The sequence below is a fragment of the Crinia signifera genome, chromosome 3 (genome assembly GCF_055691185.1).
Source record: "Crinia signifera chromosome 3, ASM5569118v1, whole genome shotgun sequence".
NCBI classification, from domain to species: Eukaryota; Metazoa; Chordata; class Amphibia; order Anura; family Myobatrachidae; genus Crinia; species Crinia signifera.
In genome coordinates this window covers 314583408-314601383 of record NC_139219.1, presented here as the reverse complement: position 1 = coordinate 314601383, position 17976 = coordinate 314583408, and the positions used below count along the sequence as shown (strand labels likewise).

General features: G+C 48.8%; 2 protein-coding genes across 3 annotated transcripts in view; one reads left to right on the top strand and one right to left on the bottom strand.

The window, feature by feature from the left end:
* LOC146062791 (adhesion G protein-coupled receptor F5-like) overlaps positions 1-17976 on the bottom strand; it is a 90150-nt gene that overhangs the window by 7277 nt on the left and 64897 nt on the right. Inside the window, exon 10 of one of the 2 annotated variants that reach the window (XM_083174806.1) lies at positions 14784-15441. The exons of the other annotated variant lie outside the window; for it this stretch is intronic. Coding sequence (XP_083030932.1) covers positions 15368-15441 — 74 coding nt within the window. The 3' untranslated portion in view covers positions 14784-15367. Of the gene's footprint in view, positions 1-14783; positions 15442-17976 lie in introns of those variants that run through there. 2 annotated transcript variants of the gene reach the window in all.
* LOC146062790 (uncharacterized) lies at positions 3909-6276 on the top strand. The gene is made up of 2 exons (XM_083174805.1): positions 3909-4643; positions 5496-6276. The coding sequence occupies exons 1-2, from the start codon at positions 4227-4229 to the stop codon at positions 6066-6068; spliced, it is 990 nt and encodes a 329-aa protein (XP_083030931.1). The 5' UTR covers positions 3909-4226; the 3' UTR covers positions 6069-6276.

Genomic DNA, 17976 nt, shown 5'->3' with positions numbered 1-17976 from the left:
CTCTGGCATCCCATTTTCCAGTCATCCGTATGATGTTTAAAGGCTTGTTTATCGGTGTAATAGTATTCTGTGATTGTGTTATGTTGTGGTTGGGCGGCATTGTGTTCAAAAACATTTTAACTGAAAATAGAGCAACCCATTCCATACTTACTCTCAGAGGGACTTCCGGGGGCGGAGCTTAATGTTATCAAGCCCAGCCCCCAATATAGTAAATTCCGCAATCCGCCACTCTTCGGGGGACGGGCTAAATTATGCTAGTTGCGTCATTTAAACCCCACAACCTCCCCGAAGAGCTGTGAATGGTAGGATTTCACCTGCGTAAGTAGTAGTTGTGGGGGGAGGATATGGATATGTGAGTGGCTTGGTGAGGGGCCGAGGCGGGGACCCGATTTTATGGAGCATTCCGGTCATCCCGGGAGGTTAGGCAAATATGCCCCATTACCTACCAAAATCTCCTCTCTTATAGTGTCTAATACAAGGAATAAAAAGAAATGAATAATTGAGAGGGAAAGTACTGCACAGAGTACATTGTAATCTGGATGTAGCAAAGGGGGGGGGGGGGGGGGCCCAGACCGGGGTCTTGGCTAGGGCCCCATGGATTCTTATTCCTGCTCTGCTCACATGCCACAAGCTATTGGCTAGCTGTGAGGGGCGAGTGACAGACGATCTCCCTACCAACCCCCCCCCCCCCATCTCACAAACAATTCTGTCCGTGGGTGGGACAGCAGGACAGTGCCAAAAAATGGGTCCCAGGACAGTTGGGAGGTATGGATGTACCAAGCTCTGGAATATACCATACATTCTGGAGCCCAGACCTGGCGGGCAATGCCAACTTTAGATGAATGAACCAGCTGAGGCTATAGACTCAACATAAAACATTATCAAGAAAAATCTAAGAACAAACATAATTCAAATTGTCCAAGTACTAAGTACATACAGTGTAACTCCAAAGTTATGGTAATAAACATGCACATATAAAATAAACACACATACAAAACTCAGTTATTAGATGTGGAATTCTGTGTATTATATAAATTGTCACTGAAAGGCCTGGGGCACTTAAGTTGGTGGGGGGGGGGGGGGGTTGCGGAGGAAGGTGGGTATATTAGGCTGTGTGTGTTACAGTACTGTAGTGTACAGGGACCTGACGCAGTACAGAGTGTCAGGCCCTTGTGTATAACACGCTTCCCTGCTTGATGCCCCGGGCCCCGCCTCTAAGTCCGCCCACTTCTTCAGTAGAGTTCACTAGTTACTGCAGCATCTCGGCAGCGCGGAGTCTGTTCTGCTGCTGCGGCTCTGAGTTTATTTGCCTGCTTATAGGCTCCTGTCAGGGTATACCTATCTCAGTGGCGTAGATATCGTAAGGCAGCCCCCGCTGCTGCTTGGGGGAGCAGGGGCTGCGTGGGCGCCGGATGCTGGCACCGGCCACTGCCCTCCACCCCTCTCCTTACTGTGCCCGGCCCCTGCCTCCCCCGCCGCGTCTCTGTATTCCGCCGGGAGTCGGGACCGCATATCTACTACTCTGCATCCCGGCGCCTGGCTCCTTATGAGTCCAATGTCCATTACAAAATGGCCACCTCCTTAGAGCAGACTGTTTTTTAAGATGCTAGAGGAGGCAGCGACGGCCTCCTCTAGCATCCTTACAAACGGTCTGCTGTAAGGAGGCGGCCATTTTGTAATGGACATTTGACTCAAGGAGCCAGGCGCCGGGATGCAGAGTAGTAGATATGCGGTCCCGACTCCTGGCGGAATACAGACGCGGTCGGGGAGGCAGGGTAAGAACGGGGAGCCAGAGGCAGCGCTAAATTTAGGGGGGGGGGGGGCAAGGAAATTATCCTGCGGGGGGGTGCAAAAATTGGCGCTACGCCCCTGGCCCATCTCTAGTCTAGGGAAAACATTGCACAGACTGTCACTATATTATCTTGTAATACGGACACAAACATACAATCTGCAATAGGATGATGAGAGGAATGCCAGTGCAAGACAGACTGCAGCTAATTCTACCAGCCATGTCTGCACGGAATCGGTACATCTATCAGAATGAACTTAGGTCTACAGTCATTAGGTCGACCCCACTAGGTCGACTGGCAGGAAGGTCGACCTGATTTAAGGTCGACATGGGCCAAGGTCGACATGACTTAAGGTTGAATTTGCATAAAGGTCGACCTGAGGAAGGTCGACTGGTCATAAGGTCGACATGGGTTTTTCACTGTTTTTTTATCCGAATGTCGACACAGTCGACATGGACACAGTTGGCAATGAGAATCGGACCCTCGCAACGCTCGCTTCGCTCGCAATGCTTCGGGCACGGTGGCTCGCTTCGCTCGCCACAGCTTTAATAACCTCCTCCACGCCTTAGTGGATGGTAGGGCATGAAATACCGCCTGTCAGCACATGTCGGCTCAAAAAACAGTGAAAAACCCCATGTCGACCTTATGACCAGTCGACCTTCCTCATGTCGACCTTTATGCAAATTCGACCTTAAGTCATGTCGACCTTGGCCCATGTCGACCTTAAGTCAGGTCGACCTTCCTGCCAGTCGACCTAGTGGGGTCGACCTAATGACTGTAGACCTAAGTTCATTCTAATAGATGACCGCTTCCCGTCTGCACATGGTTGGGTTGTAAATGAGCACCTGGCGCCACCCAGAGGGTGTGACTGGTATTAATATAAGTAAATGAGATTCCCATGAAGAAACAAATGTTGTACTGAGAAAATATTGTAGCCATGGCCAATGGGCAGTTCTCCAGCATGATTATATTATATTATGATCAAAGTGTATTAGTCTTAAAACTTTTCACTAAAATACAGGAAAATGAGCTTGCGCAAACTCCCAACATTGGGGAATTCGGACCACAGAGATGAGGTATGAATTGCTCCCCAATGTCCACCAGATGGAGCAAGCAGAGCACCTCGCTAGAATGGATCCAAGATCATTTGCGTCCAACGCGTTTCAAGTTGGATAACATTTCTTCAGGGCAGGGGGACACTTTATTCAAAGAGAATAAACTCCTGGCACTGGAGGCCTGTTATGCTGGGTACACACCAGGACGACTAGGGCACGATTCTGTCAATTTAGATCCAATTCCGACCGGTTGTATGCAGATTGTATGTACTATCGTGTGTTTTTGACATTTATTTGATCCGATTCCGATCAAATGCGCGTTCACGCCGCTCGTTTGGTCGCATCTTTGGTCCTACGTGCTGCAGGTAGGATCCGTCAATCCCAGGCCGACCGACCGTCAATCGTATGCAGATCGTGAGTGTTTTTTGCCGCCTCCGTCGTCCGTCCGTCGGTGCGTCCGTCGTTTGATCCAGCCTATTTGAGTGGCATTTCCTAAACACTCCCCCGGCGCCATGTTTTTCCACATAGCAAACAGCGCTGGCGCAGCAGTTGGACTCTCCTTCTTGTCTCATCTCCCAGAACAACAACCTGGTATGTTTGCACTCCCAATGCTCTTCTATGCATGCCCACTGTTGCCACCAATGTATATAGTGTGTATAAAGCACTGGTTTGGCAACCGTGCACCCGACCATGTCACTGTTTTTTTTGGGTGGGCCCCATGTCTGTGTGTATACATATAACCAATGTCCACCATTGCAGTATTCCAAGCACTCCTCTCTGCTAGGCCCCATTCACCTGTGTGTGTGTGTTTGTGTATATATAGATATATATACATAAACCATTGTCCACCATTGCAGTATTCCAAGCACTCCTCTCTGCTAGGCCCCATTCACCTGTGTGTGTGTGTGTTTGTGTATATATAGATATATATACATAAACCATTGTCCACCATTGCAGTATTCCAAGCACTCCTCTCTGCTAGGCCCCATTCACCTGTGTGTGTGTGTGTTTGTGTATATATAGATATATATACATAAACCATTGTCCACCATTGCAGTATTCCAAGCACTCCTCTCTGCTAGGCCCCATTCACCTGTGTGTGTGTGTGTTTGTGTATATATAGATATATATACATAAACCATTGTCCACCATTGCAGTATTCCAAGCACTCCTCTCTGCTAGGCCCCATTCACCTGTGTGTGTGAATAGCAATCTGCACAATAAAATGTATAGTGGTTTTCATAAAAGTTTATTAACATTTTAAATACTTAAAACATAAGAACTAGGTAAACTGGTAACTATAACTATAAAAATTTAAATATGAAACAAAACATGGGTATAACTATAACAACTAAAATGGTTTTATCTTTTTACAGTCCCAATGTCCAACGCAAAGGAACAAGAGTTTTTGGAAGGGTTTATTGAAAAATATCGTACACACGAATGCCTGTGGAGAACCAAATCCAAGGAGTATTCAAACAAAATTAAAAGAAACCAAGCCTTGGAGGAGTTGGCACGCTACAGTCTTCCATTTCATCCAGAGGCCAATGTTGAATGGGTGAGGAAACGCATCCAGAATATGCGCACGGTGTTCTTAAAGGAACACAAGAAGATGGAGGCTGCAAAGAAGTCTGGTGCTGGAGTCGACGAGATGTATCAAACATCGCTCTGGTACTATGACCGGTTGACATTCACCCTCAGCCAGGAGTCGATGAGGACAGGAGTAGTCCTTATGGTCGAACAGGAAAACCAAGAAGTCGCGGCGCAGGAGGAGGAGGAGAATTCGCAGTCTGCATCGGTGAGTCTATTTTTTTGGCTATCTAATTGATTCCTCCTGCCAATCCACAGCGCCCTCCCCATTAAAGTAGGCCATGTACTCTTCCCTCACCTGTTTGGCTCGTGCACTCCCTGTGTAGCGTTGTGTTGGGGTTTGCAAGGAGGATATCTGCACTACCTCCTCTGGCAGTTCTTGGTCTTCTTGGAGTGCTGTGCCTGTAGCCCTTTGCTGTGTGGCTTTTCTGCGGAGCAAATTGTGCAGGACACAGCACGCCGTGACAACCCAGTCAATTTTGTCCACCCTCAGGTTAATGGCAGTGTGAAAAATGCGAAACCGGCTTGCCAGGATGCCAAAAGCATTTTCCACAACACGCCGTGCCCTGGATAGCCTGTAGTTAAAGATCCTTTTGTCATGGTTCAGGCCCCTTTGCGCATATGGCTTCATGACATGCTCGTGCAGGCCAAAAGCCTCGTCAGCCACAAAAACAAAGTTAAGCCCCTGTTTAGTTTCCTGGACAGACGGCAAGTGAAGGGTGTTCGCTATGAGCCTTTCGTAGAACTTTGTGTCCTTGAAAGTGCCACCATCCGATGCACGGCCATTCCTTCCTACATCCAGGAAGATAAACTCATAGTTGGCATTCACCACAGCCATTAGTACAATGCTAAAATAGCCCTTGTAATTAAAATAGTAGGAACCACTATTGATAGGCTGGGCTATGCGGACATGTTTGCCATCAATGGCTCCACCGCAATTTGGGAAGTTCCATCGCTGTTCAAACTCCTCTGCGATGACTTTCCATTCATTCACGCTGGTAGGGAACTGAAATTAGAAGTAAATAGAATTGATTAGTAAACATGTTCAATTTTTTTACAGCTTGGTGACTACCCACCTGCAACCCCAGACCTATCTGTCCTATCTGAGAATGCATGCACATCTAACGAAGTTCCTACTCCGGCACGCACTCCGCCACCCACCCTGGAACCCACTCCACCACTCCCCCGTGCCAAAAAAATGCGTGGCAAAGGAAAAAAAGGAGAAGCAGCGGCACATGAAGAATTTATGATGCGGGCACATCAAGTCCTGCAAAGAAACCCGGACAAACATGACAACTACTTCACTTATGTGGCAGAGTGTGTTCGCAACATGGCTCCTGACCAGCAACTTACTTTTGAAAAGTTATGCATGGAGTTGGTGTATAATGGCAGTTTAGGGTATCTCAACAGTGGCACTAAAATAGTTGGCATTGGTAGTGCACCAGACACACCACTGTCATTAGAATCACCAGTGCCTACTCCGCCTGCCACCGTAGCAGGCCAGTCGAGCACAATTCCAACACATACCCAGTCAACACCTACACAGCCTTCTCAACCCCCCAAGTACCGTCAATTCTACAGTTCTTTACTGATAGAAGATCCAGAGTGTCCTGTTTTTGAGGATCTGTCTTAAAAAATAGGCTACTTTATCATTTACCATCGACATGGTCTCAGCTGCAGGTATGTGATGGCCACTGCTCACATGGCGTATGGCGCACATCAATGGGGCCGGGACCATTGCATCTGCGCCATGCGCCATGTGGGCCGCAGCCTTTACATATCTGCAGCAGACATCCTCTGCCACACAAGGGCCACAGTGTGTATTTTTGTTTATTTATATGCTGCTACCTGTACCTGCATTACCAGAGGGAGAACAGGATTCTCCTCAATCTGGATAGCAAACTCCATTTATTGCCCTTTTTTCTTTGCCAATAGTATGGGGTACTGTGCGGCAGACATGGTCTCGGCTGCAGGTATGTGATGGCCACTGCTCACATGGCGTATGGCGCACATCAATGGGGCCGGGGCCATTGCATCTGCGCCATGCGCCATGTGGGCCGCAGCCTTTACATATCTGCAGCAGACATCCTCTGCCGCACAGTACCTTATCCCTACTGTTGTAAGGGCATGTTCCAGAAGTTACCAGAGTGTCTTTTGTCTTGGTTTTCTACATATATGCTGCTACCTGTACCTGCATTACCAGAGGGAGAACAGGATTCTCCTCAATCTGGATAGCAAACTCCATTTATTGCCCTTTTTTCTTTGCCAATAGTATGGGGTACTGTGCCGAAGACATGGTCTCAGCTGCAGGTATGTGATGGCCACTGCTCACATGGTGTATGGCGCACATCAATGGGGCGGGGGCCATTGCATCTGCGCCATGCGCCATGTGGGCCGCAGCCTTTACATATCTGCAGCAGACATCCTCTGCCACACAGTACCTTATCCCTACTGTTGTAAGTGCCTGTTCCAGAAGTTACCAGAGTGTGTTTTTTGTTTTTTTATATGCTGCTACCTGTACCTGCATTACCAGAGGGAGAACAGGATTCTCCTCAATCTGGATAGCAAACTCCATTTATTGCCCTTTTTTCTTTGCCAATAGTATGGGGTACTGTGCCGAAGACATGGTCTCAGCTGCAGGTATGTGATGGCCACTGCTCACATGGTGTATGGCGCACATCAATGGGGCGGGGGCCATTGCATCTGCGCCATGCGCCATGTGGGCCGCAGCCTTTACATATCTGCAGCAGACATCCTCTGCCACACAGTACCTTATCCCTACTGTTGTAAGTGCCTGTTCCAGAAGTTACCAGAGTGTGTTTTTTGTTTTTTTATATGCTGCTACCTGTACCTGCATTACCAGAGGGAGAACAGGATTCTCCTCAATCTGGATAGCAAACTCCATTTATTGCCCTTTTGTCTTTACCAATAGTATGGGGTACTGTGCGGCAGACATGGTCTCAGCTGCAGGTATGTGATGGCCACTGCTCACATGGCGTATTGCGCACATCAATGGGGCCGGGACCATTGCATCTGCGCCATGCGCCATGTGGGCCGCAGCCTTTACATATCTGCAGCAGACATCCTCTGCCACACAGTAGCCCGTACTTATTGGGAAAGTTTAAACTGGGTCATACATACTTAAATCTTTATATATAGTGTGTGTTTTTGTACAATATCTTTTATATATGGTATTATAATATATTTTTGTTGACACAATCTATTTACTATTTTACATGTTTTAACCATGAAAGGCCTAAAAAACCTGTTTCTGTCCTAGGCCTAAATTATAAATAAAAATATTTTGTTTGCACAATAAAGTGTACAGTGTATATTTCATCCTTACCTTGCAATACTGGTACTGCAGCACCTTCACAATGGCTTTGCAGGTCTCCGGGATGATGAGGCCCAAAGCTTGCGGGGAGATGAGGGATCCAAACTTTAGGTCAGCAAGAGACCGTCCTGTCGCCAGAAACCTCAGGGTGACCACCAGCCGTTCCTCAGCAGGGATAGCCATGCGATACTTGGTATCCTGCTTCTCGATGTGGGGAGTCACCAGACGCAGCAATTCCTGGAATGTGGCATCATCCATCCTCAAGAAGTTACGGAAATCGTCTGGGTTATTCTCCCTGATGTCCCTGAGCAGTGGCATGTGCGAACGAGTCTGACGCTGAAGTAGCCACTGCTTTGTCCAGCATGATCTTTCTCTCCTGCGCTGGGCTCTCTGACGCCTGAGCTTCAAAACTGCATAATAGAGCAGGTACTGTTGCTGGTGACTACCCATCACTGCATTCTCCATAGTGCAGGGTTAAAAGACACTTTGTAATGGCAGGCAAAACAAAGTAATGTGTAAATAGCTATGTCCAGCGTTCAGCAGGTATAAACCAAGCCTCACTAGTAACAAAGCAGAAATACACTGGTTTAAAATGGCTGCTGCTATTCCTATCCCCCTCTGCTAGTCCTCCCCCTCTGCTAGTCCAGCCCCTTCATTCAAATTTCAAAGGCCCATCTGACGACGGTCGCATGTGTTCTTGCAAAAAAAACAAAAACCAGCGATCCGACCGTCTTAACGACCATCGCGGGCGCATCGGGATCGGATCTAGATCGTTCCGCAAAAAAACACAATTTTTGCTAATCGTTTGCTGGGGACTGCCTGGGAGCTCCCGGGAAGTCCAAGGGAAATCGTTCCATGGTCGTCTATCGGTCGTGAACGACGGTGGTCGTCCTGGTGTGTACCCCACATTAGACTAAAATGGGTTTAGATAGATAGATAGATGGAGAAATTTACAATTGTTACAGCAAGGTTCAAGTACAGATAAGGGTGAAAATAGCAAATAAGATAAGAAGTCCAAACAATATAAATCTAGAATCTATACACTAGGGCGACTTGTCCTTAGGACAAGTCGCCCCCGACTTCCCCCTGAGCTTCCCCGGCTGCTCCCCGGGGGAGCTTGATTAGATTGGCACTTGATGTGCCATTTTTTACATGTGATAAATCGTCTCGATTTATCACATGTAAAAAACCCGGGGAGCGGGGGGGGGGGGCGCTGCTGGTGGGAGCAGGGGGGCTGGGGACGCTGCGGGGACACAGACGCTGCGGGGGACACAGACGCTGCGGGGGACACAGGCGGCATAGAGCCGGGCAGAGGGAGCCGGGAGCTGTCAGTGCTAGAAAAAAAAGCCTACTGTATACAATGAATGGGCAGCCTGTGATAGGCTGAGCACTCTCTCAGCCAATTGCTGACTGGCTGAGAGAGCGCTCAGCCAATCACAGGCTGCCCATTCATTGTATGGGCTTTTTTTTTTTTTATTCAGTGCTGACAGCTCCCGGCTCCCCCCGCCCGGCTCTATGCCGCCTGTGTCCCTCGCAGCGTCCCCAGCCCCCCCTGCTCCCTCCACCGCCGCACCGCCCCACTAGGTCCCAAGTCGGGTGGTCGGACGTGCAGCAGGTCCGACCACCCAACGCAGATCCGATGCGCACGGGACCGCGCATCGGATCTGAGGGGACATCAAAACTAGCCGATTTTGGTCCGATTTAGGCCAGATCCGACTGATCTGGCCGAAATCTGATCAAAATCGGCTAGTGTATGGGGGCCTTAAGAACATGTAGGTCTCTACAGACCATGACAGTTGTACATTCTGATTGCAGCAGGAAGAAAAGACCTGCGGTACCTCTCCGTTGAGCATCGAGGGTGAAGCAACCTATCACTGAAAGCGCTACACAGATCCGTCTAAATATTTTTAGAGGGTGTGAAGCATTATCCAATAATGATGTTATCTTGCTGATCATTCTCCTCTCACCCACAATCTCTACAGAATCCAAAGGCATTCCTAGGACAGAACTGGCCTTCCTTACCAGCCTGTTAAGTCTCTTATTGTCGGCTGTTGAAACACTGCTGCCCCAGCAGACCACTCCATAGAATATGGCCGATGCCACTACACAGTTGAAGAAGGTCTTCAGGAGCGCTCCCTGCACTCCAAAGGATCTCAGTCTCCTCAGCAGATAGAGTCTACTCTGCCCCTTCCTATACAGAGCAGCAGAATTATCAGACCAGTCCAGTTTATTGTTCAGATGAAAACCCAGATACTTGTAAGTTCTTACGATCTCAATATCCATTCCCTGAATACTCACAGGAGTTGGGGGGGTATGCTGACGTTTCCTGAAATCAACTACCAACTCAGAGATGTAGTCCGTCAACCAGAGTTCTGCTGCAGTTTAATTCAATTATTGCAAATTGAGAAATAACAAATAGTTAAAAAGAAGAACATAAAACAATGCGCAGAGCAATGGATGGTGGGTAGGTCATTAAACCAACAATTATATTGTAATACAAATGGAATAAGGGAATTCATATTAAAACAGTATATACCAAGTTGAGAAATAATAAAAACACAGTGAAAGTAGAAGTAAATTGGCCCCAATTTTAAGATGCCGGGGAGTTTGTGGGCGACTCAAAGATTCCTATGTGCAGACAGGCTTCCTGATGGAAATAGGGAGGTAATGGAGTATCCGAGGGTCCCCGCATCTCTGAAATAACAGGAATCAGGGCTGGACTGGGACCAGAAATCGGCCCTGGCATTTTGAGCACACAGGCCCACCCGCAGTAGGCGGGACCCTTGCACGGCGAAAAGGGGACGTGGTCTCATGGAATGGAGGTGTGGCATCAGAAAAAGGAGGCATTACACATTATGGAACACACCGTAATGCCCATTACACATTATGGAACTCACCATAATAATGCCCATTACAGAGTAATTGTCATCTGTAATACCCATTACATATTATGACATACACACACATTAATGCCCATTACATGTAGGTCTTCACAATTCATTATACCCATTACACATGGTGGCACACCAAGTATTGCATGCCCATTAAGCATTATGCCTTTGAGGAGAGGGAAGTAGGATTCCCTGGATTCAAAAAGTGCAGTTAGAGACTTAGGGGGAAGCTTCTATAACACACATCAGTGTTCTGAGAGCAGAGACCCAGGCAGAAGCCCCTGCAGTCTGACGCAAGAGCGATGCGCAGGACACTCACCACCGGCACCTTGCAGCAGGCAGCCCAGGAGGACGGATCCACCACAGGTGATGACTGCGACTGGCTCTGCGATGCGGCACCGCCGGTCACCTCCCGCCAGCGGCAATTTAAGGCTGGGTCACGTCGCGGTTATGTGGCCGGCAACACAGCTCCCCTCACATGCGCTGCTCAGAGGAGGGCGGTAGATTACATGTGCGGCGGTCGCGTGATGACATCATAACGCTGCTGCGTCATGACGTCAATATGTAAATAATGTGGCCATCCATCGTTAGTCACAGGAGGCAGCGCGGTGCTTTAAGCACTGAAAACATGCACAAATAATCCCACACGGCCATCGGCCCTTCTGGCATTTGCCAGAAGGCCAGATGGCCAGTCCGGGCCTAACAGAAATATACCTGATATATGGAAGTTCCTTTTCAAAAGGAAAAAGTCACAAAACGCGTTAAGGACTCTTTACTGTCCCCATCCACTACACTTGCCGGGGCTCCAGACGATCCGCTCCCATACCCAATACAGCCAACCAGCACACGGACTCAAGTGCTCACACTTATCTGCTCCATTCCCCGAGCCTGTGCGGCTTACAAAATCGGGCACAGCGCAACAAAATTCCCAGCAGACATCAGCACATGAACGCGCAACAACCCGGAAAATTGTGTGAAAGAGTCCTGAAAGATTGTCCCGGGTCCAGCGCAGTGGCGTAACAATAGCACCGCAGCCCCCGGGGAGGCGCTGCGTAAGTGCGGGCGCCGGGGGGCTGAGGTGCTATTGTAATCCCCTCCATCCCCCACAGCTTTACCTGTATTCGCTACGGTGGTCCCGGCTCCCCTCCTGGCTTCATTCTGATGTTATGGAGATGGGCTATAATAAAATTCCCCCCCATCCCCCATATAGCAGACTATTCTCTGAAAATGTCTGCTGTATGGGGGCGGACATTTTGTGATGGTCTGTTTTTCATAGCATCAGAATGAAGCCAGCAGGGGAGCCGGGACCACCGCAGCAAATACAGGTAAATCTGCGGGGGATGGGGGGGGGGCATGGGCGGCCAGGGTGGCGGTGGGGGGGCCGGTGCTTTATTATCGGCGGGGGGCGCCCAAATTATAGTTACGCCGCTGGTACAGCGTTCCAGTATTTCAACCCTTGTCTTGATCATTAGCAAATTGTATATACTCACCATTATAGGGTAAGGGTCATAGGGTGGACTCAATTAAGGTCGACATATATTGGGTCAACCACTTAAGGCCGACAAGGCTTAGGTCGACACCTGAAATAGGTCGACATGACCAAGGTTGAGAGGGTTGGAAGCTTGACAGGCAAAAGGTCAACATGCACCCCATTTCTGGGAATGGCGAGTGCGGTGGTTTCCTGTATGTAGATATTTGGGGTTAATTTTTAATTACCCTTAATTAATTAATTATAAATGATAAACTGCCCCTCCCCCAAGTTGCCTCACCTGGCACAGGCTGGTGTAAGTGGCAGAGGGGTGACGTAATGTTACCTGTGACGGAATAGGCAGACAAGAAATCCGCAGTAGTGCTCACCCAGCACCAGCCCCATCCGCACTTATGTACAGTTTGAGTTTTATAAACAATAGCAGTGATACGGTTACTGGGGATCTTCCTGTAATAATTAGTGTACACAGATAACGGGGACATCACTAGGACATAGGAGCATAGGATGCATTACAGGATGACATTTATATTTTATTAGTCTTTATTTTACACCCTTCATTCTCCGGGGCAAGTGATGCATGGCTCTATGTTCCTTTCTTCTCCATATCTCTCTTCTGTCATCCCCTATTTTCTCTCTTCCCCAACAATCCTCTTTTTCTCTCTCCACACCCTATTGTGTCTCTCTCTATCGTCCACTATTCTTCCTCTATCCCCACCCTATTGTCTCTCTCTCTCACCCACTATTCTTCCTCTCTTCCCACCCTATTGTCTCTCTCTCTCTCTCTCTCTCCCACTATTCTTCCTCTATCCCCACCCTATTGTCTCTCTCTCTCTCCCACTATTCTTCCTCTATCCCAACCCTATTGTCTCTCTCTCTCCCACTATTCTTCCTCTATCCCAACCCTATTGTCTCTCTCTCTCTCCCACTATTCTTCCTCTATCCCAACCCTATTGTCTCTCTCTCTCCCCCACTATTCTTCCTCTATCCCAACCCTATTGTCTCTCTCTCTCCCACTATTCTTCCTCTATCCCCACCCTATTGTCTCTCTCTCTCCCCCACTATTCTTCCTCTCTCCCCACCGTATTGTCTCTCTCTCTCTCTCCCTCCCACTATTCTTCCTCTATCCCCACCCTATTGTCTCTCTCTCCCACTATTCTTCCTCTATCCCAACCCTATTGTCTCTCTCTCTCTCCCACTATTCTTCCTCTATCCCCACCCTATTGTCTCTCTCTCTCCCCCACTATTCTTCCTCTCTCCCCACCGTATTGTCTCTCTCTCTCCCTCCCACTATTCTTCCTCTATCCTAACCCTATTGTCTCTCTCTCTCCCCCACTATTCTTCCTCTCTCCCCACCGTATTGTCTCTCTCTCCCCCACTATTCTTCCTCTCTCCCCACCGTATTGTCTCTCTCTCCCCCACTATTCTTCCTCTATCCCAACCCTATTGTTTCTCTCTCCCCCACTATTCTTCCTCTCTCCCCACCCTATTGTCTCTCTCTCTCTCCCACTATTCTTCCTCTATCCCAACCCTATTGTCTCTCTCTCCCCCACTATTCTTCCTCTCTCCCCACCGTATTGTCTCTCTCTCCCCCACTATTCTTCCTCTATCCCAACCCTATTGTCTCTCTCTCCCCCACTATTCTTCCTCTCTCCCCACCCTATTGTCTCTCTCTCTCCCTCCCACTATTCTTCCTCTATCCCCACCCTATTGTCTCTCTCTCTCCCCCACTATTCTGCCTCTATCCCCACCCTATTCTCTCTCTCTCTCCCACTATTCTTCCTCTCTCCCACTATTCCTCCTCTATCCCCAACCTATTGTCTCTCTCTCTCCCACTATTCCTCCTCTATCCCCACCCTATTGTCTCTCTCCCCCCACTATTCTTCTTCTCTTCCCCAACAATCCTGTTGTCTCTTTCTCTCTCCAAAACTTATTGTCTCTCTCTCTCTCTCTCTCTCATCCCCTATTCTTTCTCTCTCCCCACACTATTTTCTCTCTCATCCACTATTCTTCCTCTCTTCTCCACCCTGTTATCTCTCTCTCTTCCACTATTATTCCTTACTCTTCCACTGTTCTGTCTCTCTCTTCCCTCACCCATTTATTGTTTCTCTTCACTGCTCTCTCTCTCTCTGTCTCTCTATTCCCCCATCCCTTATTTCTTCACTTTGGACCCTGTTCTCTCTCTATTTCATATAGATCTCTCAATCCCCATCCCCGGTTATCTCACTTCTATCCCTATTCTCTCTCTCTCTCTCTCTCTGTTCCCCTACTCCCCACTACTCACTTTCTATCCCGTTCTCTCTCCTCCTGATCCACTTTTCTCTCTTCAGTCGGTCCTCTGTTCTATCTTTTTCCCCAGCACTTAGTGTGTTCTCCCCCCCCCCCCATTCTCTTAGTTTTCCCGCTTTCACTCTTCCCTCCACCCACTCTCTATCCCAGGGCTGGGCAACAGATGTTATTGAACTACACATCCCAGGATGCTTTGCATTAGTTTTGCAATGTGGCCATGCTGAAACTGATGCAAGGCATGCTGGGATGTGTAGTTCATCAACATCTGGAGGGCCGGTGTTGCCCAGCCCTGCTCTATCCCCTGTTCACTCTCTCTGTTCCCCCAACCCCTTTTTTTCCCATCTTTTTCATTATCCCCTCACCCTGTTCTCCCCATCCTACCCTCTGTGCCCACCACCCCTTTATGTTCCCTCTTCCTTTTTTACATTCTTAGAAATAGCCAGTCTGATTGCATGTATCTCTGGACTGGGTTGTCATCTACTGTAGGAGTCCAGACATTACCCAGAGTCCCTCATACCCCCCTTCAGTGTCAGTACTACAGAGGAAGCACTGGCAGTCCAATGATTGTCTCTAATACCCCTGCAGCTGTCTGGCCAACAATCACTAACCGTAATGTAATGTAAAATGTAGACTCTAATAGGGCAGGCGTTAATGCAAATAATGATATAGATAAATGATAATAACACCACTTATGTGCAGATTATAAATGGCTTATTACCCAAATGTGGCATTGGTTGCTAGATTTCACATCGTGATGCACCGGGTACCGCACACACATGTTTATTGCATGACAACTTCACGCCTTGCTTCTATTAGTCTTACAGATTGCAAATGTCAATTGACTCTAGTTTCATTAATAATTCACAGTAGGTAAAGCGTCATTTGATCTTTTTCTTTATGTAATGAGTGCAGCGTCCAATATCTGTTCCTTATTATGTGATTATAGGGAAAGGGTCCGTAGAAGTCTCACTGGATGGACTTTGTGCAGCAAAAACATTGTACCCACCTATAAGAGGAAGAAAAGAGAATTGTTAGTGGTAATTAATACCGGGGGAAATTTACTAAGAACCGAAAACACGGCCGGGTACAAATCAATAATACCGGCATTGGCCATATTTTCGGGAAAAAACAATTCGTAAATATACAAATCTGTGTTTCCCCGATGGTGTAGACGGCCGTATGCCGTCATACTCATATTTGGCGGCCGCTAAATTCAAATATGAATCAGCAGCCTGCATTGATCAGTCAGAGCTGTGCAGGCTTCAGTATAAAAAAAACAAAAACAAAAATAAATAAATAAGGCATGGGGTCCCGCTCCACGAACGTAACCAGCCCCTGGCTCAAAGAGCCTGTCCTGGTTTTAAAAAAATCAGAGTTCAATCCAAATAGGAGTTCCCCATAATTTTTTAATTCAGCACAAGGCTCAAGTCAAGATCCTGACCATAAAGTTCTGCGCCTGATTGGCTGAGGAATGGGAACCCCTGATTTTCGGGAAGGAGCACCAAGTGTCAACACACTTGGTGCTCCTTGGTTCGGGTATTCACATTTTCTTATTTTTCTTTGCGAGGATGCTTACATGGAACGTAGAGGACGTGATCATTCAATCTTCTAATTATTTTACACCAATGCCATCAGCATTCCTCCTTGGGGCACCGGGGACAGCCCCGGGCTTCAGCCCGGGCAGGGTTAATCCTGGAGGAGGGCTGACCAGTCAGGGGGTTAATAGTTCAGGGGAACTAATATAGTTTCCCCTGGCTGGGCCATTACCCTACTGGCTGGTTAGGCCTGATGCTGGTTCTCAAAATACAGGGGGCACCTATTCATTTTGTCTCCTGTATTTTGGGAACCAGGGCTGGCCCGTGAGCCTTTGCTGGTTTAAAAAATTCAAGGGAACCCCTATGACTTTTGTTTCATGAATTTTTAAAACCAGAGCCCTGGGCTGGAAATTGCTGGGCAAGGGGGCTGCACATCGGGTTTTTTAATTATTAATTTATTTGTTGATCTGACTGATGAATGGTGATTCCTACTCATATTCTTTCGATGGCGTATGCCTTCTTAGATGATTAGGAATATGAATTATATCGCATTATATCATCATAGAAAATCCCAAAACGAATGTCTACGAATATGCCACACACGCTTCTCAGCTGAGCTGGGGAGAGAGGCAGCTGCAGCGGAAGCCTGTCCTCTCTCTCCCTCTCATTTGTTTTGTTCACGGGGGTGTGGCCATGTCCACTCTTGGAGGACCGGCACTTCTTCACTAGGGAGATCACTGGTCACCTGGTAAACAAAATGCTGCCTACTATAATTGGAGATGTCCTCTCCAGTAAATAATTTCAAGCCTGTCCTCATACATACTGTAGCACAGCGGTGGCCAACCCGCGGCTCGCGAGCCGCATGCGGCTCGCCGCGCTGTAAAGTGCGGCTCCCATCCCATCTGCCGGGGTTTTGAATTTGGCGCCAATTCGGCTGCTAATTCAAAACGCGGCATCGGCGGCCAATAGGAAACGGCCGCGGCGAGCCAATCAGCGCTCGCCGCGCCGTTTCCGCCCTGCCCCCGGCGTCTGACATCAGACGCCAGCGGGAGGGCGAAAAGTCTTCTCCACGCCGGCGGAGCGCAGGAGCGCTCCTGAAGACGCGAGAAGCCGCCGGAGGATGGCGCAGAAGACGGCGGCGGGGAGAAGAGTTCCGGCGCCGCTGAAGAGGCCAGAAGACGCCGGGATCAAGACAGAAGATCTCCGGCGCCTTCTGCAAGAAGATGGCTCCCGGAGAGGCCAGCGGGGTGGGAAGCAAAAGAGCTGATGAAGCTCCCCCCAGCGGCCTCTCCCAACACCAGGTAGGGGCCTTTGGCCTCCTACCCTCCATCCACCCTAGACCACCGGGTGTTGGGCACTAGGCCCGTGGGCAAATTCAGGCCCTTCCGGCCTGTGTGCGCATTAGTCGGGCCCTCTTGGCCCGTGGCTCATTTGTTTGTTGGGCCCTCCTGGCCCTCTAGGTGGGCCCTTTAGTTAGGAAGCTAGGCCCTCCAGCATAGGTGTTGCACTGTGGGCAACACCTGTGCTGGAGGGCCCAGCTTCCTAACTGTGGGGGCATATGTTTGGCACTGTGGGAGCATATGATGTTTGGCACTGTGGGGGCATATGATGTTTGGCACTGTGGGGGCATATGATGTTTGGCACTGTGGGGGGCATATGATGTTTGGCACTGTGGGGGGCATATGATGTTTGGCACTGTGGGGGGCATATGATGTTTGGCACTGTGGGGGGCATATGATGTTTGGCACTGTGGGGGGCATATGATGTTTGGCACTGTGGGGGGCATATGATGTTTGGCACTGTGGGGGGCATATGATGTTTGGCACTGTGGGGGGCATATGATGTTTGACACTGTGGGGGGCATATGATGTTTGGCACTGTGGGGGGCATATGATGTTTGGCACTGTGGGGGGCATATGATGTTTGGCACTGTGGGGGGCATATGATGTTTGGCACTGTGGGGGGCATATGATGTTTGGCACTGTGGGGGGCATATGATGTTTGGC

What these genes read in the sequence shown, in the direction of transcription:
- LOC146062790 (XM_083174805.1), top strand. Translation starts at nt 4,227, where the DNA reads ATGTCCAACGCAAAGGAACAAGAGTTTTTGGAAGGGTTTATTGAAAAA. An exon ending in AGAATTCGCAGTCTGCATCG is followed by an intron (nt 4,644 to 5,495) that starts GTGAGTCTATTT and finishes ATTTTTTTACAG; the next exon opens with CTTGGTGACTACCCACCTGC.